This window comes from Olea europaea, chromosome 1 (genome assembly GCF_002742605.1).
Source record: "Olea europaea var. sylvestris chromosome 1, O_europaea_v1, whole genome shotgun sequence".
NCBI lineage: Eukaryota > Viridiplantae > Streptophyta > Magnoliopsida > Lamiales > Oleaceae > Olea > Olea europaea.
In genome coordinates, this window is record NC_036237.1 from 33,198,115 (window position 1) to 33,224,405 (window position 26,291).

Here is a 26,291-nt window from a genome sequence, read left to right on the forward strand (position 1 = left end):
TTTACCAAAATCTTTGATTAACATACATCATTTTTATGAATATTGTAACTGAAAAATTAGAACTTTTTTATTCTAAAACCTAAAAGTTAGATATTTATTATTGGGAAAATTGCAATAGAGGTCCCAAACCTTTCAGAATATGCACCGGGGGTCCATATGGATGGAATCCATCCATTCAACCGTTAATTGACCAAGAAAAGTAAGTGTTGATCTATTTTGACTAAATTGGAAAAGGTAAAATGGTAACTTGATAATTAACATATAAGATAAATTGAAAAAAATCAAAAAATTAAGAAAAAACAAAAAAAAATTAAGAAAAGAAATTTAAAAAAAAGGTTGTCTTCTTCAACCACCCCACTCCACCCAACCCAAAAGCTCGATTCCATTGCCCCCAATCTAGCTACCGGTAGCCTCTCACACAAATCTAAGAAGGGGAAGAAGTCTAGTATCTCTCTGCACAACTTCACCATTACATCGTAGCCAACAAATTCTCCAAAAATCTCTCAATCGATGGCTGAATAAATCTGACGTTGGACCTCAAATCCGAAGCCCTTGCCAACACCAAACCTATTCTATCTTCATCCATTTTTGCCCTCTTTCTGTATATATCTCTATTGTTTCTGCTTCATCTAATGATTTGAAGAGAACGAGGGATTCGAAGGGTGCAATGAGGAAGGTCGGGGACTCGGTGTGTGTAGGGTTTTGGGGCAAAATCCAGGTGATTGTGGTGCAAAACAACTATTTGCTGCAATAGATCATAATGGCCATGCCACAACAGAGACAAAACAAATAAAACGGACCAAAATCAATCTATTTCTCCTCATCTATATTATATAATTATCCTTGGAGTCTTCTTCCTTGCAGGAACTGGAGAATCAATTCTTCAGTTACCTCCTTAAAGTCCATCAAATCGCACATTTCTTGGCCTTTATAACCAATGGATTTATTACCCTCATTCGCACCCGAAGCGTCGTGTCTCGTTCAGCTCCTCTAGTTCTCATGGATTTACCTCCTTTCGTGGATTTACCTCCTTTTCTTATTGATGAGTGTTGTTGGGTGGGCAATGGTGGTGGCTGTCGGCGATGAATGTGGTGGTTGGGTGGAGTGGAGTGGTTTTGATTTGGGGAAGAACGAGATGGTTTTATTATTATTCTAACTTTTAATTTAATAGGGAAAATGTATTATGTCCAGAATGCCCTTACCTTATTTTGGGGAAATAATTAAATTTCTAATTTTTGGGGTCAACTAACGATTTTTGTGGTCAAACAGATGGAAACCGTCAATTTCGACTTGAGCTACACATTTTTTAAAGGTTTGGTACTCACGGTGGTACAAATGAAAAGTTTGGACAAAATCTGCTAATAAATGAAAAGTTTGGTACCTCGACTACAATTTTTCCTTTATTATTTATTCTGTAACCGTCGGTTAATATTGCCAACTATTAAAAATAGCGTCTGATCGTCTATTGGAAATTTTTTTGGGTCAAATATTCGTTCATGGCAAGATTTTTTTAGTAGTGCCGTTTTTATTTTTGACTTATTTTTCTTTTCCTACCGTTTTACTGTTTGTGGTTGGGTTGGGGGTTGGTGTGTGACCATGAGGGGTGGGGATGGGTGTTTGTTGGTGACTAAAGGGGACTCTATACTTGAATTTATAAATAGATTATTAAACATGTGTCGGTTTTATTGGAGTCTATTGTTTGTTGATACATACTTTTATGTTGGCTGCCATTTGACTTCAGTTGAGCGAATTTTATAATTAGCTTTATTGTATATTTAGATTGGGTGTGTTCGAAAATTGATAGAATGATTTCCTATTTCTAGTTAGTTTTTCATCAAAACCCTTAAGCCCCGTTTGATTGTACGAAATTTTTCATGAAATTTGGAATTCGAATTCCAACTTTCACTTTTGGCCTATTTGATTGACAAAATTTTTCATGGAATTGATTTTCCATGAATTTCTAGGCACAACACCTTAAAACGTGATTTTCCACCTTTTATTTTTCTAGGGGTATGTGGTTTTTCACCTGTTTTTTTTTCTTTTTATTTTTTTTAATTGTTGGCAATGGAAACAAATTCTAGGAACAATTATAAAAGATGATATTCCTGAAATTGACAATTTTCATGTAAAACAAAGTCAAACGAATACCAAAATATAGATGATTTTTTTATCTTTTTTTTTTTTTTTTTTTTTTTTTTTGTATTTTTTTTTTTTTTATTGGCAATGGAAACAAATTCTAGGAACAATGGTAAAAGTGGATATCCCTTAAATTGACAATTTTCATGTAAAATAAAGTCAAACGAACACCAAAAAACACTTTTACTTCAACATTTTTCATATGGAAAATTATACCAATCAAACACAATAATTTACAATTCTCAGAAAAATAATTTTCAAATAATTCAACTACCTGGAATTCATTTTCTTTCCACTAAAATTCCATCTTCATAATCAAATAGACCCTTAGTTTAATTTATTTGTTTTCCAACTTTTTCTTTACAACTAACCGCAGAGAATTATTTAGCCGAAATAAATGGAAGTCGCCGCAGGTTAAAACACGTTTGGTTATGGCCTTGGCAGGTATTACTGTTGGAAGTGGTGGGTCAATTGGGTCAACTTTGACCACAATTTTAAGTGGGACCCGATGTTCGATGTATCGAAATTAATGCTCAATTAAATTCTACGTTCCGAGCAGATGAGTGTAGAATATTTAATTGTGAAAAATCACTTCAATATGAATGAGAAATTATGGTTTAAAGTTGGACAATAAATAAGATGAATAAATGGGAAAGAATTGGAAAAATGTTCCAATCCCACATAAGTTGCAAACACAATCTTGAACCACTTAATAAACTTCAAGTTTGGATATGGGTTTGGGCCCCAAGGGGTACCAATAGTCTTTGAAAGGGGAGAGTCTTAAACAATGTCTAGACTAATCCAAAGGCCACGCGCGCGCGCGCCGTCGCCGCCGCCGGCCGTCCGACCGTGGGCCTGGGTTAATATTAATTAAATTTTTTTTATTATTATTAGTTAAAAAAATTCAATTATTCCGTCCCTTTGATAGTTTATTAACCGACCCATCAGTTTGCTAAAATTGTGCGTTAAGTGGGCGTGAGTGGTGGATGAAAACTGCTCAACCGTCAACTCTCTCCTCTATTTGAATGGTCCTCAGGCTTTCAATGAACGACAACACACCAAAACATTACAAAATCATTTTTCTGCATTCATACTCTTCTTTTCTGTAATAGTCTACAGAGAGTACTTCTGTTCTGGTTCGTTACCTTGCAGTCGAAGTGCTGCTTCTGCAAGTATCTGACCATTGTATCTTGGGAGACGCTTTACCACATACCGTAAGCACCGTGTGACGGGGTAAAAATGTCTTAAGGACAGAGAGCCTAATTCTCGCCTCGATCATCCTCATTCCGAATTCTGGACTTCTTTATGCTTTTGTTTTTATTCTGTGCAATTTATTTTCCAAAAATAATATTCTGTTTTTACTGTTTTGCAATAGTTCATCTGGTTTAGCAAGTCATTTATGGAAAATATATTATGTACAACAAAAATCCAACAATCTTAAGACGTTTTTATTAGAAAATTATTTTTCAAAATTGTACTTGCTTATTTCTAACCTTTGCAGACTGCGAAATTACTATTCTGTAGAATTTTAATTTGTAAATTCTGACTGGTTGATCTTCTGTTTTGAAAACAGAAATGGCTCACACTTTTGGGATCAATGCAATTCCCCCTACTGTGGCTGTGACGCCAACTGTGGCTACTGTAACGCCGACAATGTCTGGTCCTTCTGGTTCAACTCATGTTCCTCACGGAGAGAAACCTGAAAAATTTAATGGGGTCGATTTTAAGAGATGGCAGCAGAAAATGCAGTTCTATCTCACCACTTTGAACCTGACAAAGTTTCTCACAGAGGATCTTCCTACTGTTCAACAAGGAGAAAATAATCGAGCTTCGATTATTGCCTTGGACGCATGGAAACATTCCGATTTTTTATGCAAAAATTATGTACTGAATGGACTTAATGATTCGCTATATGGTGTATATAGCATAATGAAAACTGCAAAAGAATTATGGGAATCTTTAGAGAAAAAATATAAAACTGAAGATGCTGGATCTAAAAAATTTCTTGTCGGAAAATTTTTGGAATACAAAATAATTGACTCTAAATCTGTTATTTCCCAAGTTCAAGATTTGCAGGTACTCCTCCATGATTTACATGCTGAAAAAATGACTGTAAGTAAGTCATTCCAAGTAGCAGCGGTAATTGAAAAACTCCCGCCTTCATGGAGAGATTTCAAAAATTACCTCAAACACAAACGTAAGGAAATGAACATGGAGGAGTTGATTGTGCGTTTGAGGATCGAAGAAGATACTAAGAAATCTGAAAGGAGGAACGAGGGACCAAGCATGGAAGCTAAGGCAAACATGATTGAATCAAGTTCAAAGAAGAACATGAAAAGGAAGCACTCAAACTTTGCTCCGAAGAAAAAAGAAAACAACCAGAAGAACAAGAAGTTCAAAGGGGACTGCTTCAACTGTGGCAAACCTGGACATCGTGCAATTGACTGTCGCATGCCTAAAAAGCAAAATGACCGTGCACATGTTGTTGAAACTGAAAATCTGTCTGAAGGTGTTCAAGAAATGCACCTATCTGCTGTAATATCTGAATGTAATAGTGTTGGAAATCCCAGGGAATGGTAGGTGGACACTGGTGCTACTCGCCACATTTCTGCTGAAAAGAATGTGTTTTCTGATTACAAAACTATCAATGGAGAACAACTGTTCAAGGAAAATTCCTCAAGTTCAAAGGTTGAAGGACAAGAAAAGGTGACCTTGAAGATGACATCTGGCAAGGAACTCGTCCTCAACAATGTGCTGCATGTGCCGGGCATCTGGAAAAATCTTATTTCTGGTTCTCTTCTTAGCAAGAATGGGTTTAAGTTAGTATTTGTATCTGACAAATTTGTACTAACTAAAAATGGGATGTACGTTGAAAAAGGTTACATGACCGATGGGATGTTCAAGATGAACGTCCTTACTATTGTACCTAAATTGAACAAGATTAATGAAGCTTCTACTTCTGCATATATTGTTGATTCTTCTTGTTTATGGCATAAAAGATTAGGACATGCAAACTTTAAATCTGTGCGCAAATTAATGAAATTAAATTTGCTACCTTCTTTAAGTTTTGATCCTAATCACAAATGTGAAACTTGTGTTGAGGCTAAGTTAGCCAAAAGACCATTTCCTTCAGTTGATAGAAATACTTTACCTTTAGAATTAATTCACGGCGATATATGTGACTTGAAATTCGTACAGACTAAAGGTGGGAAAAAGTATTTCATCACTTTCATTGACGATTGCACTCGGTACTGTTATGTTTATCTATTAAAAAGCAAAGATGAGGCTTTGGAAATGTTTAAACATTTTAAGAATGAAGTTGAAAATCAACTTAGCAAAACAATAAAAATTGTTCGAAGTGATAGAGGTGGAGAATATGGAGCGTCGTTTGAAGAATTTTGTTCTCAACAAGGCATCATTCATCAAACAACGGCTCCTTACTCACCTCAATCTAATGGTATTGCGGAACGAAAGAACTGCACGCTTAAAGAAATGATAAATGCTATGTTGATTAGTTCTGGCCTACCACAGAATTTGTGGGGGGAGGCTATCCTCTCGGCAAATCACATTCTTAACAAAATACCACACAAAGTAAAGGATGAAACACCTTACGAATTATGGAAAGGTCATAAACCTTCATATAAATACTTGAAAGTGTGGGGCTGTTTGGCAAAGATAGAAGTGCCTAAACCTAAACAAATAAAAATAGGACCAAAAACTGTAGATTGCATATTTATTGGATATGCTCATAACAGTAGTGCATATCACTTTCTTGTGCATAAATCCGAGATTACAGATATACATGAAGATACAATAATTGAATCAAGGAATGCAAGTTTTTTCGAAGATGTCTTTCCTCGTAAAGACAAAAGTGATGTAAATTCAACGAAAAGAACTTATGATACTGCAAATGATGATGAAAATGAAGAAGAACTCAGATGCAGTAAAAGGGATAGGAAATCTACGTCCTTCGGTTCAGAATTTATAACGTACATGATCGAAAATAAACCAAAGACATTCAGTAAAGCAATGTCAACACCAGAGGCTCCTTTTTGGAAAGAAGCTATCAATAGTGAAATTGAATCGATAATGCAAAATCATACTTGGGAGTTGGTTGATCTCCCACCTGGAAATAAACCTCTAGGTTGCAAGTGGATTTTCAAGAAAAAGTTAAAATCGGATGGATCTATTGATAAATACAAAGCTCGTTTGGTAGCAAAAGGATATAGACAAAAGGAAGGTCTTGATTTCTTTGATACTTACTTACCAGTAACGAGGATTACTTCAATAAGAATCCTTATTGCAATTGTTGCGATACATAATCTCGAAATTCATCAAATGGATGTTAAAACAGCTTTTCTAAATGGTGAGTTAGAAGAAGAAATATACATGGAGCAACCTGAAGGATTTGTCACTCATGGACAAAAGAAAAAGGTTTGCAGACTCGTTAAATCTTTATATGGACTAAAACAGGCGCCAAAGCAGTGGCACCAAAAGTTTGACAAAACAATGCTGTCAAATGGTTTTAAAATTAACGAGTGTGATAGATGTGTGTATAATAAGAGTACACCGACAGCGTATGTCTTAGTATGTCTATATGTGGATGATATGCTAATTCTGGGTAGCAATCATGATATCACTGTCTCCACTAAGAAAATGCTAACAAAACATTTTGACATGAAAGACATAGGTGTAGCAGATGTAATTCTTGGAATTAAAATTTCTAAAACACCAGATGGCCTCGTTCTTTCACAATCTCATTATGTTGAGTCTGTGCTAAAGAGATTTGGAGTCTTTGATGAAAGTCCAGTCAAAACTCCAGTAGACACGAGTCTACACTTAGCAAAAAATAGAATTGAACATGTACATCAATTAAGATATTCTCAGGTTATTGGAAGTCTGATGTATTTAATGAACTGCACACGTCCTGATATTGCGTTCGCAGTTAATAAATTGAGTAGGTTCACATGCCAAGCAATGATCACTAGAAGGGATTGAATAGGGTTCTTCGATAATTAAAACATACCTTAAAATTTGGATTACATTATATGAGATATCCAGCAGTATTAGAAGGATATTGTGATGCAAATTGGATATCTGATATGAAAGATTCCAAATCCACAAGTGGTTATATATTTACACTTGGTGGTGCGGCAGTGTCTTGGAAATCCTCAAAGCAAACTTGCATAGCTCGATCAACAATGGAATCGGAGTTTATTGCATTAGATAAAGCTGGAGAAGAAGCAGAATGACTATGTAACTTCTTAGAGGATATCCCGTGTTGGCCTAAGCCGGTGCCTGCAATTAGTATTCACTGTGATAATCAGTCTGCTATTGCAAGGGCACAAAATTGCATGTATAATGGTAAGTCTAGACATATACGTCGTAGACACAATACCATAAAGCAGTTGATCTCAAATGGTATTATCACCATTGATTATGTGAAATCAAAGGAGAATCTCGCGGATCCGCTTACAAAAGGTTTACCAAGAGATCAAGTATATTATCTATCAAAGGGAATAGGATTAAAGCCGAACATGCATGAATCTTAATGATGGTAACCCAACGTTGTTGACTGGAGATCCCAAGATCTTGGTTCAATGGGACAACTAAGTTATTAAGACTCAGTAAAGCACTTAACCATCCCTTTATAAAAAGTGCTGTCTGCAGAAAGTAAAAGGCTAAGTTGTAACTTTTAATGATTCCTATAGCTTGGATAAACCAAGTGGGGTATAGCAGAATACTCTTAATAGGAGATCACCTATATAAGTGTGAAGTGGGGCCGTTCCTATGAGAATTTGAGGCTTAAAATTCTCTAAAGCACTTATGAATCCCAAGAATTATTCACGGCCAAAATGAACACAACTATGAGAACCTAAGAATTGAATAGAAAGGTTATTGTGTGGATATTGTTGCCTTGGTTTACACCAACGGCTGAACAGTTCAAGACATCAATTCACTGATTAGCCAAGTAAACTCGATAGTATTCCACTAAGGCAGGTTCAAAGCCAAAAGCTACCTCTCCTGATGCAATAAATCTTTCGCCTGTACTCTCTGTTCGTGGCTGCATTGCATAGTCATGATAATTTCCATTCATGTGGGGGATTGTTGGAAGTGGTGGGTCAATTGGGTCAACTTTGACCACAATTTTAAGTGGGACCCGATGTTTGATGTATCGAAATTAATGCTCAATTAAATTCTACGTTCCGAGCAGATGAGTGTAGAATATTTAATTGTGAAAAACCACTTCAATATGAATGAGAAATTATGGTTGAAAGTTGGACAATAAATAAGAGGAATAAATGGGAAAGAATTGAAAAAATGTTCCAATCCCACATAGGTTGCAAACACAACCTTGAACCACTTAATAAATTTCAAGTTTTGATATGGGTTTGAGCTCTAAGGAGTACCAATAGTCTTTGAAAGGGGGAGTCTTAGACAATGTCTAAACTAATCCAAAGGCCCCGCGCGCGCGCGCCGCCACAGCCGACCGACCGATCAGGCGGGTGGGCGGGTCTGGTCGGGGCGTGGGTGTGGGCCTGGGTTAATATTAATTAATTTTTTTTATTATTATTATTTTAAAAAAATTCAATTATTCCCTCCCTTTGATAGTTTATTAACCGACCCATCAGTTTGCTAAAACTGTGCGTTAAGTGGGCATGAGTGGTGGATGAAAACTGCTCAATCGTCAACTCTCTCCTCTATTTGAATGGTCCTCAGGCTTTCAATGAACGACAACACACCAAAACATTACAAAATCATTTTTCTGCATACATACTCTTCTTTTCTGTAATAGTCTACAGAGAGTAGTTCTGTTCTGGTTCGTTGCCTTATAGTCGAAGTGCAGCTTCTGCAAGTATCTAATCGTTGTATTTTGGGAGACGCTTTACCACATACCATAAGCACCGTGTGACGGGGTAAAAACGTCTTAAGGACAGAGAGCCTAGTTCTCGCCTCGATCATCCTCATTCCGAATTCTGGACTTCTTTATGCTTTTGTTTCTATTCTGTGCAATTTATTTTCCAAAAATAATATTCTGTTTTTACTGTTTTACAATAGTTCATCTGGTTTAGCAAGTCATTTATGGAAAATATGTTATGTACAACAAAAATCCAACAATTACAACCTTTCACCTTTTTTCCTTATTTCAACTGTTCTTTCAATATAGTGTCAGGTAAAATATTTTTACTTATTTTTTGTTGGATATGGCTTTCTTTCACTTTTCTATTATCCATTAGATATTTGGGCAATGTGCGCAGGAAGAAACGCATCAGGAAATTTAAAATTTTGTATTGAACTGGTTGGCGCGAGAAAGCCAAATTACTGTAGGGGAAGTGGCGTGGAATTTGAAAATGATTGGACGAAGCATGGTAAGCCGTTTCCCTTTACAGCTCATTTGATTCAATCTGGGGCATCGTTTATGCATTGGTCTTGTAGAATTCCCATAAGCGAAGGGTATCATGAATTTCTATAATTAGGTGCCAATCATTTAGTTGTATTCATAAGTTTTGGAGAGACGCAAGGTACCCCTGCTTCCAAAAGCAGTTCTCATTTAACTTCAAAAGATCATTGTTATAATCCCATCTTGACTGGATTGCCAGATGATGTGGCGAAATATGTCTTGCTCTTGTTCCTCGATCTAATTTTCCTGTCATGGGCACTGTAAGCAAGTGATGGAGGTCATATATCAAAAGCAAAGAGTTTAACACCATCAGGAAATTAGCCGGGGTGCTCGAGGAATGGTTATATGTCCTGAGTAAGGTTTCTGAAGGAAAAGAAAGCCACTGCGAGGTTTTAGATTGCTTGGGACGTATACACCACCAACTTTCCCCAATGCCGAGTCCTTCTAAATCTGGATTTGCAGTGGTGGTTCTTCAGGGAAAGCTTCTCGTAATTGCTGGCTATTATGTGGTTGATGGAACGGGGACTGCCTTGTCAGATGTTTACCAATATGATTCTTGCCTCAACAGGTTTATTTTCTTTTTCTTCCGCCTTTCCCCATTTCATTCTCTGCATCTCCGTTAGGAAAAATATTATTTATATTTTTTGCTTCCAACTTTAGTTGATCATACTTTTATACTTTCTAGAATTGAGATGTGATTGATGGCTCTATTATTTGAGCTGGGAGTAGTTCAATTTATATCGTGAGAACTCTTAAACTTTGGGTTTAGTTAAAATCGAATACAGCCAGGTGCCTTTTTAAAATTGAACTCAAATTTGAGCAGTCGATGTCCTTTTTTAAGCTGCATCATATTAAACTAATAAGTGCGTCCAGAACAGTTCAAAATCTAAGCCTTTGTAGTATTACCTTTGTTGGGAAAAACACCCCCCTTGGATAGCCCAAAGATCAAACAAAGTTGACAATGTAAAAATTTCCAAACCACTTCTAGAACAAGAAAATGACGAAGAAATGATTTCAATGGAATATATGAATAACAATGTATTTGGATTACTTGAACAAGCCTTCAAATTAATCCCCAAGAAAGAAAATAACTTTGAATTTATACCCAAGATGAACAACCTTCAATCTTCTCAGCTTCTCTTCTTCTCTTCTCTTCTCAGCTTCCCCTTCTCAGCTTCTCTTCTTCTCTTCTCTTCTCAGCTTCCCCTTCTCAGCTTCTCTTCTTCTCACAATTCTCCACCTCGTACATCATTTGATAGACCTCAAATTTTGGACGAACACAAGAAGAATAAGCAAGCACCAAAAAAAAAATTCGGCTGCATCATTCAAACCATGATTACCTACGTACCCAAAACTCGGGATCAAGCCTCTGTAGTTCACATCCACGTTCATATACACTCCACCTCATTTCAACCCCGCCCCAAAGGGCCATGCCCTCTCGGGCATATCAACACGGACTAATGTGAAGTAAGTCCAAGCAATGTTGAAACTTGCTACCCGTTACCACTTTGGTTAACATGTCAGCTGGGTTCTCATTTGTGTGTACCTTCGAGAGTGAAATATCACCTTCCTCTATGACATCACGCACAAAATGATACCTGATGTCGATGTGCTTGGTTCGAGCATGATGAACCTGATTCTTAGCTAAGTGAATCGCACTCTGGCTATCACACCACAAGTCCACACAATCCTGCTCAATCCCCAAATCATCTAGAAGACCCCACAACCACAATGCTTCTTTCACTCCCTCTGCCATGGCCATATACTCGGCCTCTGTAGTAGAAAGAGCAACTGTAGCCTGTAACATCGATCGCCAACTAACTGGGGCACCATGTATGCAAAACACATATCCAGTAGTAGACCGTCGTCTGTCTAGATCACTAGCATAATCCGAGTCCACAAACCCACTTATATGACATGCATCTCCACCAAAACATAAACCCGTATCCGCGGTACCTTTTAAGTACCTCAGGATCCACTTCACAGCTTCCCAGTGTGCCTTCCTCGGATTCGCCATGAATCTACTGACCACACTCACCGCCTGTGAAATATCTGGGCGTGTACACACTATGGCATACATTAAACTACCAACTGCACTAGCATAAGGCACACGATCCATGTGTACCTTTTCTTCCGCTGTAGTAGGAGACTGTTAACCAGAGAGCCTGAAATGTGGAGCCAATGGAGTTATCACTGACTTTGCACCTTGCAACCCGAACCTAGCAATAACCCACTCAATGTAGCCTTTCTGATTCAAGAACATTCGCCGGTTCATCCTCTCTCTTCTAATCTCCATACCCAGTATTTTCCTAGCAGCCCCCATATCCTTCATCTCAAACTCTTTACCAAGTTGAGATTTCAACTTATCTATCTCCACCTTGCTTTTCGAGGCGATAAGCATGTCGTCCACATAGAATAGAAGATAGATATAGTTACCTCCCCGAAGTTTTCGAATATAAACACAACAGTCATACTCACTTCTGGAGAAACCATGCTTTAGCATGAAGGAGTCAAATCGCTTGTACCACTGCCGAGGAGATTGCTTCAATCCATATAATGATTTTCTCAAGCGACATACCTGACGTTCCTTATCCTCAACCTTGTAGCCCTCAGGTTGATGCATATATATCTCCTCATCCAAGTCCCCGTGCAAGAAGGCGGCTTTGACATCGAGTTGTTCCAGCTCAAGATCTTGATGAGCAACAATACTCAATAGCACCCGAATGGAAGTGTGCTTGACCACAGGAGAAAAGATCTCATTGTAGTCAACTCCCTCTCTTTGTGCAAACCCCTTAGCCACTAACCTTACTTTGAATCTTGTACCACCGAGCTTGGTAGGATCCTCCTTCTTTTTATACAACCACTTGCAACCAATAGCTTTCTTACCTATGGGCAATGGAACAACCTCCCATGTTTGGTTCTTGTGAAGTGATTCCATCTCTTCTTCCATTGCTGCCAACCAACTCTCGCTATTGTTGTTTAAAATAGCTTCCTTGAAAGTGGTAGGCTCATCATCCTTCACTGAGAGTGCATACTCAACCAAATTTATCTACCCATAGTGCTTCAAAGGCTCGTTTGACCCCAACATTAGAACTTGCTTGTAAGTACGGCGTGGCCTAGAGGAAGCCAAGTTATCTGCAAGCTGCTGTTGTTGCTGTGCCTGTACATTCTCTTGCTGAATCGCCTCTTGTTCAAGCTCATCATCATTCTCATCTTGAGTGTCTGTATGATGCTCCTCTTGAACATGCCTAGGATCAGGTTGATCTCTAGGTTCTATGTCAACAACTTGAGACATAGTAGTCTCAACATCATCACCACCGAGCACTGTAGCTTTCAACGAAGCTACCATGGAGTTCTCATCAAAAGTAATGTCTCTGCTGATTATAAACTTAGAATCCTCTACACACGAAAGGCGATAGCCTTTAACACCTGTCGCATACACCAAGAATATAGCCTTCTTGGCTCTCGCATCAAGCTTTCCCTCGTTCACATGATAGTAGGTTGTCCATCCGAATGTTCTGAGTTTCTCATAATCTGCATGTTCTCCTGTCAATACCCTATAAGGTACATCTCCATCTAACCTTGAATGTGGAGACCGATTCACTATGTAGCAAGCATTTGCAACCGACTTTGCCCACCATTCTCTGCCCAAACCAGCATAGGATCGCATACACATCGATTTCTCTCGAAATGTGTGGTTCAGTCTTTCCGCGACCCCATTCTGTTGCGATATATTTCTTACTGTCCAGTTTCTCACAATGCCTTCCTTACCACAGAACTCCTTGAAAGCACCATCTGTATACTCAGTACCATTATCAGATTTCAGTGTCTTCAATTTCTTTCCTGTTCTGTTTTCAACCATTACTTTCCACTTCTTGAAAGTGTCGAATACCTCATTCTTATGCTTCAAAAAATAAATCCAAGCATATCTAGAATAATCATCAACAAATGTAACAAAATACCTGGAACCGCCTTTGGAAGTGACAGAAGTCGGACCCCATACATCCATGTGCATTTCTCTATCTCATACTTCCCAATCTTCACCATTCCTCTAGTAGACATGATTTATCCACTTTGGCTGGAACTGAACTCGGTGTGCTTTACCGTACTCGCAATGTCCATGCAAGGCTTCTTCAAGTTCTTTAGCAAACCTTTCTTGACTAGCAAATCTAGCCCCTTTTCAGACATATGCCCAAGCCTCCTATGCCATAGCCGAGTGCACTCACATGGGTCTCCACCACTTCCACTCGTTCCAACTGCTACATCTTCAGTAACTGTAGTACCCTGAAGAGGATAGAGATTGCCTTCACGAATACCCTTCATCACAATCAAAGAACCACGAACAACCTTCTTTACTCCATTCCATGTTACAATCTTGCAACCATCGGAGTCTAAGGCACCAACAGAGATAAGGTTCTTTCGCAAATCAGGAACATGTCTAACATCCACCAATGGTCTAACCACTCCATCATGCATCTTGATTCTAATTGAACCAAGCCCCACCGTTTTACATGAATGGTTATTACCCATCAACACGGTTCCACCATCAGTGCTTCTATAGGTAGTAAACCACTTCCTATTTGGACACATATGGTAAGAGCATCTAGAGTCAAGAATTCACTTGCCGGAGGTTTCTTCATCACAAGAGATGGTGTAGCACTCATCGCTTTCCCCTCCTTCCGAGGCATAGCTTACCTCTTGCTTGACTTGCACCTTTCCGTTGTTGTTGTTCTTATTGTTCTTCTTCCAACCCTTTTTGTTAGGACAATTCGCCTTGAAATGCCCAAGCTCGCCGCATTTGAAACAAAACCTTTCCGCAAGAGGTCTAGAACTCGATCTAGATTTTTCTCCCTTGCCCTTTGGTCGCACATTGCTTCTACCCCTTACAAATAATCCTTGAGCTTGCTCCTTGTTACCAATGGTAGACATGCCACTAGTTGCAATCTTTCGAAGATCATTCGCTAGAAGTGACGTTCTAGTGTCCTCCATCACAAGTTTATCACCCACAAGCATTAATGTTTGTACTAGGTTCTCGTAAGACTTTGGCAATGAAAGAAGTAGTAGAAGTGCTTGATCCTCATCATCTACATCCACATCAATGTCCTTCAAGTCCGATATGATCCTATCAAACTTGTTGATGTACTCCCGGATTGGTGTACCTTCATCCATTTTGCAAGTATACAATTTGGACTTCAAATAGATCCGATTTGTTAGAGTCTTCATCATGAAGTTCGCCTCCAACTTTGTCCACACCTCCACCGCTGTTACCTCACTATCAACCAAGAAAGCAACATCTCTTTCAAGGCAAAGAATGATAGACGCTTGTGCCTCAAGATCTAGCTCTTCCCAATCCTCGTCCGACATATCAACGTGCTTCTTCTCCTTTCCCGCCAATGCCTTGTGCAACTTTTGAGAAATCAACAAATTTTTCATTTGTATTCTCCAATATGAAAAATCATTCTTCCCATTGCATTTCTCTATCTCATACTTCCCAATCTTCACCATTCCTCTAGTAGACATGATTTATCCACTTGTTTACCGAAAATAAATCACCAAAGTTCACTTGAAAATTTTCACAAACACCTTGTGCACAACAAAGTTCAAGCAACTCACCACAAAATCGAAGCTTAACCACCTTGATTTCGGAAGAAGCTCTGATACCAAATTGTTGGGAAAAACACCTCCCTTGGATAGCCCAAAGATCAAACAAAGTTGACAATGTGAAAATTTTCAAACCACTTCTAGAACAAGAAAATGAGGAAGAAATGATTTCAATGAAATATATGAATAACAATGTATTTGGATTACTTGAACAAGCCTTCAAGTTAATCCCCAAGAAAGAAAATAACTTTGAATTTATACCCAAGATAAACAACCTTCAATCTTGTAAAATTCTCTCCAAATTTTCTCTCTTTTCCTCTCTTATTTTCGGGTGCAAGGGTTGTGACTTAATGAAAGAGGGAAAAAAAATTGGCAATATATATACCTATCGGAGCGCCTAGGCGCCATGTTTCTGTCTGGAAACTTACTTGGGGCGCCTAGGCGCCTGGACATGGCGCCTAGGTGCCCAGTTTCTGCTTCGACAGAAACTGGGCAGCACCTAGGCGCCTACTCCAGCACCTAGGCGCTGCTTGCTCCTTCTCAGCTTCTCTTCTTCTCTTCTCTCCTCTTCTCAGCGTCCCCTTCTCAGCTTCTCTTCTTCTCACAACCTTGTTCTAGTTCCCCTCTCCTCATCTACTACATCGATTTTCCTGTGTTGATACTGAACACCAGAACAAGTTTTATATGATGGCATATTTGGTAGATTTTGCATGGCTGGTGTTTTGGTGAATATTCATGAATGACTTTCATTTTCGACACTTGCATTTAGGGAGACGGTCCTTTTTCCAAACTTGCGTTTGTATTTTGGATACAATTGTTTTTCAGCTAGATTTCTCCAGTGAGTTAACTGGCCGTGATCAAAGCTATAGCTTGGTTTTCTGATGATTCATTAATGTATTTCCACACTGAGTATGATTTTTTGCAAGCTGATATTGGTTGAGAAGAGGCCAACTGGCAACTAAATCTATTGTCGTCGTGAATGGTGATAAATCCACCCCATGACAATTAATCTGCTAGGCCTTTGTTATTGAGAATCTTCACCTGTGAAAAGGTGAAATTCCCTCCAAATCATTTATTATACAATATCAAAGGGCATCATAAACTTGACATTAAGTTAGCAATTGGAAACAAGCTGCTCCATTAATATCGTCTGCATACAGTAATTTTAATGCCATCTTTCGATATAATCTTTGAAATCGATGCTTATGTCGCAATTCATTTCATGCATAAATAGTCATGCTAGAAATTTCTCACACATCACGTATCTCTTGATTATCTGATTGTTGCAAAACGAAATATCCAGAAAATATAATAGCTCTCATTCTTGGTCCTAATTAATTCTTGTGGTAGCTGGAGCAAATTGGCTAGCATGAACGTGGCACGGCATAACTTTGGTTGTGCGGAGCTAAATGGCATGGTTTATGCAGTTTGAGGATACGGCACGATGGTGAATCTCTTCTTATGCTGAGGTGTACGACCCGGATACTGACAAGTGGACTTTAATTGAGAGTCGACGCCGCCCAAGGTGGGCATGTTTTGCATGTGGGTTTGAGGGAAAGCCTTCATATTATGGGTGGGAGGTCAAGTTTCACAATTGGAAACTCAAAGTTTATTGATGTGTATAAGCCGGAGATGCACATATGGTGTGAGATGAAAAATGGTTTGTGTCATGGTTACTGCACAAGCTGTGCTTGGGAAGGAGCTCTTTTGCATGGAGTGGAAGAACGAACGGAAGCTAGCAATATTCGACCTTAGTGGACAATTCTTGGAAGATGGTGCCAGTTGCCATGACTGGGAGTTCGAGCATTGGGTTTCAATTTGGCATACTAAATGGTAAGCTTTTGCTGTTTCTGGTAGAGGAGTATCCGGGTTATAACACCTGTCGTATGATCCGAATGCAGCTCCCGGGATTCAATGGCAGACTTCTGAGATAAAGCCATCGGGTTTGTGCCTATGCAGCGTGACAATTAAGGCTTGAGTCGGGTATGGAATCTTCACATTAGTTGGTGCTTATCGTCCTAAAACAAAGATTTACTTGTTCGGTTGTTCCTGTCATTTGTATGTTGAATATAGTCCTTTTATTTAAGTTTACAAATTGTATGTTTGTTTGGTGTAGTATTTTTGGATCAGATGGCCTAAAAAAGGCTTGTGCTATTTTGTTATTATTGTATCCTTTAGTATTAACAATTGTTTCTTAATTTAGTTCTGTTTGTTCTTTAGATGACGAGCTTTAGGCAGAGGAGAGAAATTTGTCTAAAAAGAGCCATTTACTATTTTACATTTCACCTCTTTAAATTAGGGCTGGATATGGTTCGGACCTGAAATTTTCGGGTATTTAGTAAGTGGAACCGTTTGATCCAAATTTAATTATGCAGCCTTTTGGATTCAATTTCATTCGGTTTGGTTCCCAAGTTTCGTATTATAATCAATTTTTTTTAATATTTACAAAGTTATATTAATTCAACTAATGATATATTCAATTTTAGTTCTTACAACATAACGTAGTCCAATTTTATGTGTCTTTTGCATCCAATTTTATTTGTCTTTTGCATCTCTTTTGTTGAGTTATTCACAGATTTGATGGTTAAAATCACAGGAAAGGGAAAATGGCGAACTCAAAATAATTAATAGAGGTGTTGTCGGGTTTCAATTCGATTTTTCTAGAACGGCAAAAACAGCACTACGGTAGAATAACAGATTTTGATAAAATTTTGGTCAATTTGATTAAGTTGACTGAACTGAAAACTAGAAATAGGAAAATCATATTTTTTTTGTTTGAACTAAATTAACTAGTTAATAAATTTATTTAGAAAAATTAAAATAACTTGGCTTATTTAAAATAAATTAATTAAAAAATTATTCGGTTCTTGATTTAGAACCAAGAACCAAACCAAACCCGTCGATTCTCAATTCAAATACCCGTTCGAATATTTAATTTAAGAAGAACCACTCAATTCGGTACGATTCGAGAGTTTTGTTTAATCCAACTTTAAATAAAAGAACAAGTGGAGTAGAAAAGAAGATATTAGAGATCAAGAATAAAATGAATAGAGAGAGAGAGAGAGAGAGAGAGAGAGAGAGAATAAGTATTGTTTGGTCACTATTAAATTACATTTCATTTTTCTCTCTTCTATTTTCAACCATACAATCTTCCATAAAATAATATTACATGTAAATCTAAAACATTTTCTTCTTCTTCAACCACTTATTTTTCAAAAACACACTATTCGACCCATTTTCAATTCAAGAAATGGAATCAAATTGGGGCCAAGTTTTATCTGGTTTAGATCGAAGAATGATCGTTATTGGTGTCTAAATAGATTGGATTGTTGAAGTTTGGATGAACCCATTCAAAATCGAATTGAGATTGGGTTGGATCACAAGTTAGTATACTGTAATAAACTACTCGTCTAGGGCTGACTGTCTATCCCAAAAATTCATAAGGGCCTACCCAGTTGGTCCACACATAATTTTGAAATTTTAAGGAAATCAAAAGAATTCGATAAACTCTCTTTCAAAAAACTGTTTTTCACTTTTAAGATGATTATATGCTTTGAAAAAATCAGTTTTAATAAATCTTTGCAAATTTTCTGCATTTTTTACACACGCTATTCATCATCTTCAACATATAACGTCATTTAAATTATATTAAAAAGGACGAAAAATATCGAAAGAAAAATTAAAAATCTTGTCCATTCACTAACATATACCAAGCATGAAGGAAAAATTTCATCATCAACTAAATTAAACAAATTGCTTTTGTTGCCATTGCCGACATCATCATCTCTAAAACTCAAGCATTGCTACAAAAAAGATGTGCCATTATCGATAACATAAATATTCATAAAACAACCAAGCTCTTCAAGGGGTGAATCTAATAAAAATGTTCTTTAACTAATCCCAGCCAGTTGGAGCAGCAGCAGGAGCCGGTGGCACTATATCAACTCCAGGAGCTGCCATTGGTGGCGGGGCAGCCGAGTCCCATCCATCAGCAGTTACTCCTGCAATTTATTGGATTCTCAAATATTTGAACTCTCCGATTTTGCAGTAAAAAACCAAAAATATTGAGAACTGTAATTTGCCCAGGAAATTAAAAACCAATTCCCTTGTACAATAGAGAACACTAACCAGCATCCGCAGTCCAACCACTGGCAACTGGTGGAATGGCACTTGTCATCTCAGGAGTCCATTGAGCTTCGGGAATCTGACCACTAGACCAATCTGTGCCAGCAAGTGCGCCGGCTGTATAATCACCATAATCTGGGAGAGCGGGTACTTCCTCTTCTTGTTCTTCCTTGGCTTCCTCGGGGTCTCTGTAGAAAAACAGATCGACCTGCCAATAGAGAATACATCAGAAGTTGAACATGTATCGACGCACTGAGATATCATTGAATCCATATTTCCCATATTTTATCACGCCAGAACTTTTAGACACCACACAAGTGTAACATGAAGAACCAAACTTGGATGGGGAATCAGATCCCTCTTCACAGAACACAGTCCTTGTATATTTCCAAAGGATGTCAAATTTTAGCCACTTAAACAATAGAACAACACTATATATAGCATTTACCATGATATCCCACTTGTGTCCCGGAGCAATGACACCACGCATTTGAAGAACCATCCTTGCTAAGAGCCAAAACAAACAACCAATGCTGTGCTTCCCCTTGTTATTGGCAGGGATACCAATATCAACATAGCGCATAGGGGAATCAGTATCACAAAAAGCAATGGTGGGGATGTTCCCAAGGGCTGCTTCCTTAATTGGCTGCAGCAGTATATATTAAGCATCAGAATAATGATTATTAAAATGGTGTTTGCAGCACTATGGTATAGAACAGATGCACCAGGAATAAAAATAGAAACAACTGACCTGGTGATCGGTCCTTGGATCAGTAAGAATCAAAAGACGTGGCTCACTGAACGAGGTCTGAAGCTGATTAGTGAATGTTCCGGGAGTATGGCGTCCAGCAATTGCATGAGTCCCCGTGTACTGGGCAAACTTCAAGACAGCCCTTTGACCATATGGCCTTGCAGATTGAACGATGATATCCTGAGGGTTCTCGATAGCAACAATTACCCGGGCTGCCATCTGAAGCTTTTCCCATGTTTTCCCAAGGTTGATGATGTAAATTCCTAAACAGCAAAACAGGATAATTCATTATTAAAAACATTTATAAATGAAATTCTAAATGCAACATGCTGGGCACGTACATCCCTCAGACATGTCAAAGGCATGAATGGCAGCACAACTTGTTTATGATTGGAATTAATTGAATATGTAAAACAGCAGAGATCATTATGGATTAATGTTGAATTGACTCGGTTGAGTAGCAGTAATGTCAGCCAAAGCCATCTAGTTTCATTTAGTTTTGAACGAACAAAAAAGTTGAAGGAAACTGACTACAATTGCTTAAAACAATCATCTTTGGTACATTTGATTTTTACTAAATGCTGCATCATCTCATCACACATCAACCATAACAGAAGAACTAACTAACAAATTTAAGTACACCACAACTGAGACTAAGCACTGTAACACCCCGAAGACATTATCAAGAATTTTAAACAGGACGATTGGTCAAGGAAAAATCATTGAGAAACCAGCTCAAGAAGATGTAGCAAAATTAGACAACTACAATGAACACCTTGGATTGCTAAGGCTGCTACGGGGAAACAGAAATTAGAAATAACATCCAACAAAAAGTGCAAGGAAATCATCCTAATAAATTTGATAAAATAACAATATAAAAACATTGTCTAGTCACATTAAAACCATAGAAAGAGATTTATATACATTAGTGTATGTCCAAAAAAATCATTCATCTAATCAACGTTCCGTTTGGAAATCACAATTTTTGGTGTTGCGCATCATTCATCAAATTGAAAAACAAGAACCCTATAGGATAAATTCGAATTCGCATCTGAAAAAAATCACTAAAATAGATCTCACGAAGCATAAACATACATCACCGCCTAATAATACATTCAATTATAAATGCAAACCTACGTTTGTGTAGTAATGTATGCACATATGTTTACCGTCGTTGCGTCGCTTGAAGACGTAACGTTCCATTTGGAAGTCACAGTTTTTGGTGCCGAGGTGAACTTCGGCAGCCAACATCATCTGAATGTCGGCCTCTTTGTTTGAGAGAATCCTTGGTCCGGTCGCCATTTTTTGGTGCTACTTCTTGCCCTTTACTTTGCTAGAGTTTTAGTTTTCTCTGGTTCCGAGGGACGGAAGTAGGAAGCGATGGTGCGAAGCCTTCTGAAATATATTCTTTCGAAACCCTAGTCAAGTTTTGTCTCTATTGGGCTTAATGGGCTTTAGTTAATGTTGGGCTCAATGGTCTAGTTGGTGTTGGGCAGAGTGGGGCTCAGGTAGTACGAGTCACATAGTTTAATATTTGGAAAATTTTCATTTACAAGAGATGATGTGTTTGACAGTTTGAGCCACATTATTTTGAAATCATGCACTTTGGAATAGTACATTGATGAAAAATATGTGATTAAAAAATGAGAAAAAAATTTGAATTTGCGTATAATATTATTTTATAGAAAAATGTGTAATTGAAATGATATCTAATCACTGTTTAAAAATGTATTTTTTGAAAGAATACGTCTCAAACAAACCCTAAGTATAATTCATTTCAAAACTAAAAAGCTGATGTAAATGGTAAGTTTATTAATGAATAACAATTATACCTCCATGACTCTGAAAATTATTACTGTTATATCCATGATTCCTTCCTATAAATATAAGATTTTTGTTCTTAATAAAATACACACGGGTCTATTTATGCTTTTTCCTTCTTTTCTTTTTCTCTCTTTTCATAACACGTTATCAGTATGAATACTTCATTTTTCAAAGTTTAGTGAATATATTAATTTTTTAAAACATAATCATCTATTACATGTACCAAAAATAATTTGGTGATGTGTGAATTTTTCTATATGCATATGTATCAGCTGTTTCTTCATCTACTTCTTTGATTTTTTTTTTTTTGCTTCACGTAAATCTATAATGATTATTTCATTATATGTATAATGATTATTTTGTCATATTATGCAGTCTATGTATGAAATCAATTCACGTGCATATTTGAGAGATTTTTTTACGTATAGATTTTTGGTGATTAATTTTTCTATATAAATTCATATTATATTTATATGGTAATTAAATATTTTTAGATTTTCTGATATAAATGTTAAATTGATAATTTATCATATCGTTGCTCATGAAATAGCACGATATTATAAGTAATATTCTTCGAAAAATATTACTTGCTTCAGAATAGTATGAACCATATTTTTTTTTAATATTTCGAAAGTGTATTATTTGCTTTTGAAGAGCATAAATTATATTTTTTAATACTTTAAAAGAATATTGATATATTACTCTTAAAGAAGTGGTAGTAAAATATAACGTGCTCCTGAAGTAGCGTATTTTCGAAAGATATATCATTTTGAATTCATATTTATTCCTGAAGAAAAACATGTAATTAATGTCATGGGGACATTGATTAATTTAACTATTTGAATAATATATAATTATATAAGCTTTAATCGTATTTTTTAAAATTAAATCATCAAATTATATCTTATATTGAACCAGAAGTTCAATTTAATTTTATTGTTTGGCATGATCGATTGGATCATTTATGGATTAATAATTATGTGAAATTAAAAATTTAAATGGATATTCAATGAAGAACTAAAAGGCTCTTCAATTCAATCATATTTAATGTTTGTTATCTTTCATAAAAAAAAAATTTCATTAACCATCAGTTGCTAAAATAGGGATTGAATTCCTATAATTCTAAAAATTAATTAGGGTGATAAATAGGGCCATATCATCGTACACGTTGATCATCTAAATATTATTTGTATCTAATAGATTTGATACATATAGTATATGATAGCATGGTGTGCACAAATTGAAATTTGTGAAATTACTACTCAAATTTTAAATTATGAGCATATTTTTCAAATTATATAATCAAGATCGTGTCTTATTATACTAGTGGGCATAAATCTCAATATTTTAATAAGTGTTAGTTGGGATGACGATAAATGGTTAATACCTCCAATTAATTTAATACTTCCCATTTTTGTATTAATAAATTCTATTACTCATCGTGCAAACATCATAGTTCTCCAAATTATAATTGTCTTATGATCAAGGCCTAATCTTTCTATTTAATTATTTTGATGGTACAGGACATGTCAAATTTAACTACCACGACGATCGAGATGGGAAATAAAGAACGCTGAGAATAAATACGTAGTTTGAACCCTTATCCTAAATGGGCGATATTTTATAACGCTGAAAAAATGATTGTCAATTTGATTGGACAATTCCCTTAGCATAGGGGGAGGAATTAAGAAGTTGAAAATGATGTGTATATATATCATCATCTAAATCCTCTCAAAATATCATTAGAACTAGAAGTTTGAAAAATAATTTATTTAGATTCATTTGTTGATCAAAAAAATAAACAATACCTCACACACCAGTTTTAAATATTTCAACATGAATTGATGTCATATGAGGATGATCTATGAAGCAGGCCAAAAATATGTATGTTCGAGGAACTTAACCCATCATATCCAAGCATCATACGCGTTAACTTTAACAAAAGATGGTCCAACAAATTTGTATGAAAACAATGCAACTTATATTGTACAACTCAAATAAGGCTATATCAAATGTGATAGGACGAAACATATTTTTCTAAAATTCTTTCATACAAATGAGTTTCAAAAGAATGGTGACATTCATGTCCAACAAAATGGTTCATGTAACTATATGGTCGATTTATTCACAAAAACACTGTTGACATTTACATTCAAAAAATTTGTTTATGACATTGGAATGCATTGACTCAAAGATTTTCAGTGATCAACATTAGGGAAAGTAGTTTTACTATTTTTCCTTCGCTTAGATTTTATCCCACCGAATTTTCCTAACAAGATTTTAATGAGACAACACTTATTTTTAATATTCAAAAAAGAACAGAACTCTTTTTTCTTCGTTTGTTTTTTTGTCCAATTTGATTTTTATCAAATAAGGTTTAACGAGATAAATATTTTATAACGTGTCATTTAAGGGGAATGTTGTAAATGATAAGTTTATTAACGAATGACAATTGTATCTTGCAACTCTAAATATTATTACTGTTTAATCCATGATTCTTCCCCATAAATATAGAGCATCGTTTCTTAATAAAATATATATAAGTCTATTTATTTTTGTTTCCTCTTCTCTTTTCCTCTCTTTTGATTAAAGAAACAAAGTTTATTGTTTTAAAAATCAAATATTAATTAAAATTTATTTATAAAATAATTAATTAAATATATTTTTATTAATTAAATATATTAAGGTCACAGTTATGTTTTAATCAAATTTATAGATGTCGTCGCAGTCACAAATCACAAATCTCGTAGATCACAACTTATTTCTTAGTCACAAATTTATCAAACTAATATGTCGCATATTATTCGTTGGTTACAAAATATTAAAATAAATAGTCACAAATTTTCAACTTATTGACCACAATTTAACAATTTTTCAGGTCACATTATTTTTGGTCATGAATTATTCAACTTATTTGTCACATTCAACCTAAAAATTTATAACCACCACCGTTATTCATGACCACCGTTGTTGCTACACCCACAGCCACTATCACTGCCAACACAAACACCAAATTCACCACCGCAACTATCAACATCACCACCACATCCGACATCACAACCATCATCACCACAATCCAAATACCCAAAAAAAAAAAAAAACTAAATCCAAATTTATCACGATCACTGCACACTACCACCATGACCACGGATTGGGACCTAATTTTCATAAGTCTCTCTTCATTCATCGGTGACGCAATGGCCACTACTTAGATCCAGTGCACAAAAGTCGTCTCTCACGTCTAGAGACACTACACTATTCCCCGCGGTGCGGCACAAATTCAAGCCGCACGGTGTGACAATCACAAGTTGCTATGCATATTTGGTGGGATAGGGAAGCAACGACTAGGTGATGGATGAGAGAGAACAAAGGCGGTATAGGTCGCATCCCACGACAATGGTGCGATGTTGCGTCGTCGGTAGAGATGAAGGAGAGGACCTGTCAAAGACCGCGAATGACTTCGTCGACAAATACAGAATAGGTAAGATATAGGTAGATGCAAATACAAGAGATGAGAGCATCGTTGTTAGATTCGAGAAGGATAACTGCGGCAATGGTGGGTTGGTAGAGCGAGTGAGAAGAGAGAAGATAGAGAGATGGATAAGACAGTTGAAACAATGTTTAGGGTTTACGAAGAAATAGGATTGGGGTTGCGGGTTGGGTTAAACTTTAAATATTAATAATAATATTTAAAATCTTAATTCTCTAATTTTTGAAAAAAAATAAAATTGTAAATCTTAATTTTGAATTGGGAAGTTTAAAACTCCGATAATATGTAATTTTCACTAAATATTTTGAAATCGAACCATTATATTCTAATTATGGTTTGATTTGATTATGCTTTCATCACTTAATTGTTCAAATGATAAATACAAATTAAAATCTATTACCATATTCATTTGTTAGTAACACATGCCTAAATAAAAAAATAAACATCAAACATTAAGCAAATTCAACTTCAATTTACTAATCATCGAATGAAGTCCTTACTTGAGTACCGTTTTATTAAAAATTCTTTTTTTTTTTTTTTCAAATTTCATTTTCAATCACACATTCTAAAACAAAATTACACGTAAACTGAATTTTTCTTATTTATTAACTATTTAACTTATCAAAGATGATCATGATCCAAGTAATAGTCATGTTTTACCATCTAATTCTTTAAAAGAAGCATTTCTAATGGTCCTAACTTTAAAATAATTGCTTTGTACCAAAATAAAAATAAAAATGCCAAATGTAGTATGTGCATTGTAAAAGATCAGGGATGAAGTTGAGTTTGATTTGGGTACAAAGAAAAACAAAAGAACTTAGACGCATATTTTGAAAAAGAGGCGAATTGAAAAATTTGTTATCGAATTAAAAGTTTGTTAATTTGTATTAGTATGATTTTTTAGGTATTTAATTGATTATTAGTTTATATATTCTTTGGGCCTTAAAGGACTTCGGGGGGGG

The 26,291-nt window shown here is 36.2% G+C and overlaps 1 protein-coding gene and 1 pseudogene across 1 annotated transcript; one reads left to right on the forward strand and one right to left on the reverse strand.

The window, feature by feature from the left end:
- The first annotated feature begins 8,577 nt into the window (after positions 1–8,577).
- Positions 8,578–17,195, forward strand: LOC111407592 (annotated as a pseudogene).
- A 1,660-nt stretch (positions 17,196–18,855) lies between these two features.
- On the reverse strand, positions 18,856–21,422 carry LOC111401838 (40S ribosomal protein SA-like). Its single transcript, XM_023029772.1, has 5 exons — positions 21,185–21,422; positions 20,016–20,278; positions 19,713–19,910; positions 19,268–19,472; positions 18,856–19,140 (listed from the first exon to the last, which is right to left on the reverse strand). The coding sequence occupies exons 1-5, from the start codon at positions 21,315–21,317 to the stop codon at positions 19,034–19,036; spliced, it is 906 nt and encodes a 301-aa protein (XP_022885540.1). The 5' UTR covers positions 21,318–21,422; the 3' UTR covers positions 18,856–19,033.
- Between the last annotated feature and the right edge of the window lie 4,869 nt (positions 21,423–26,291).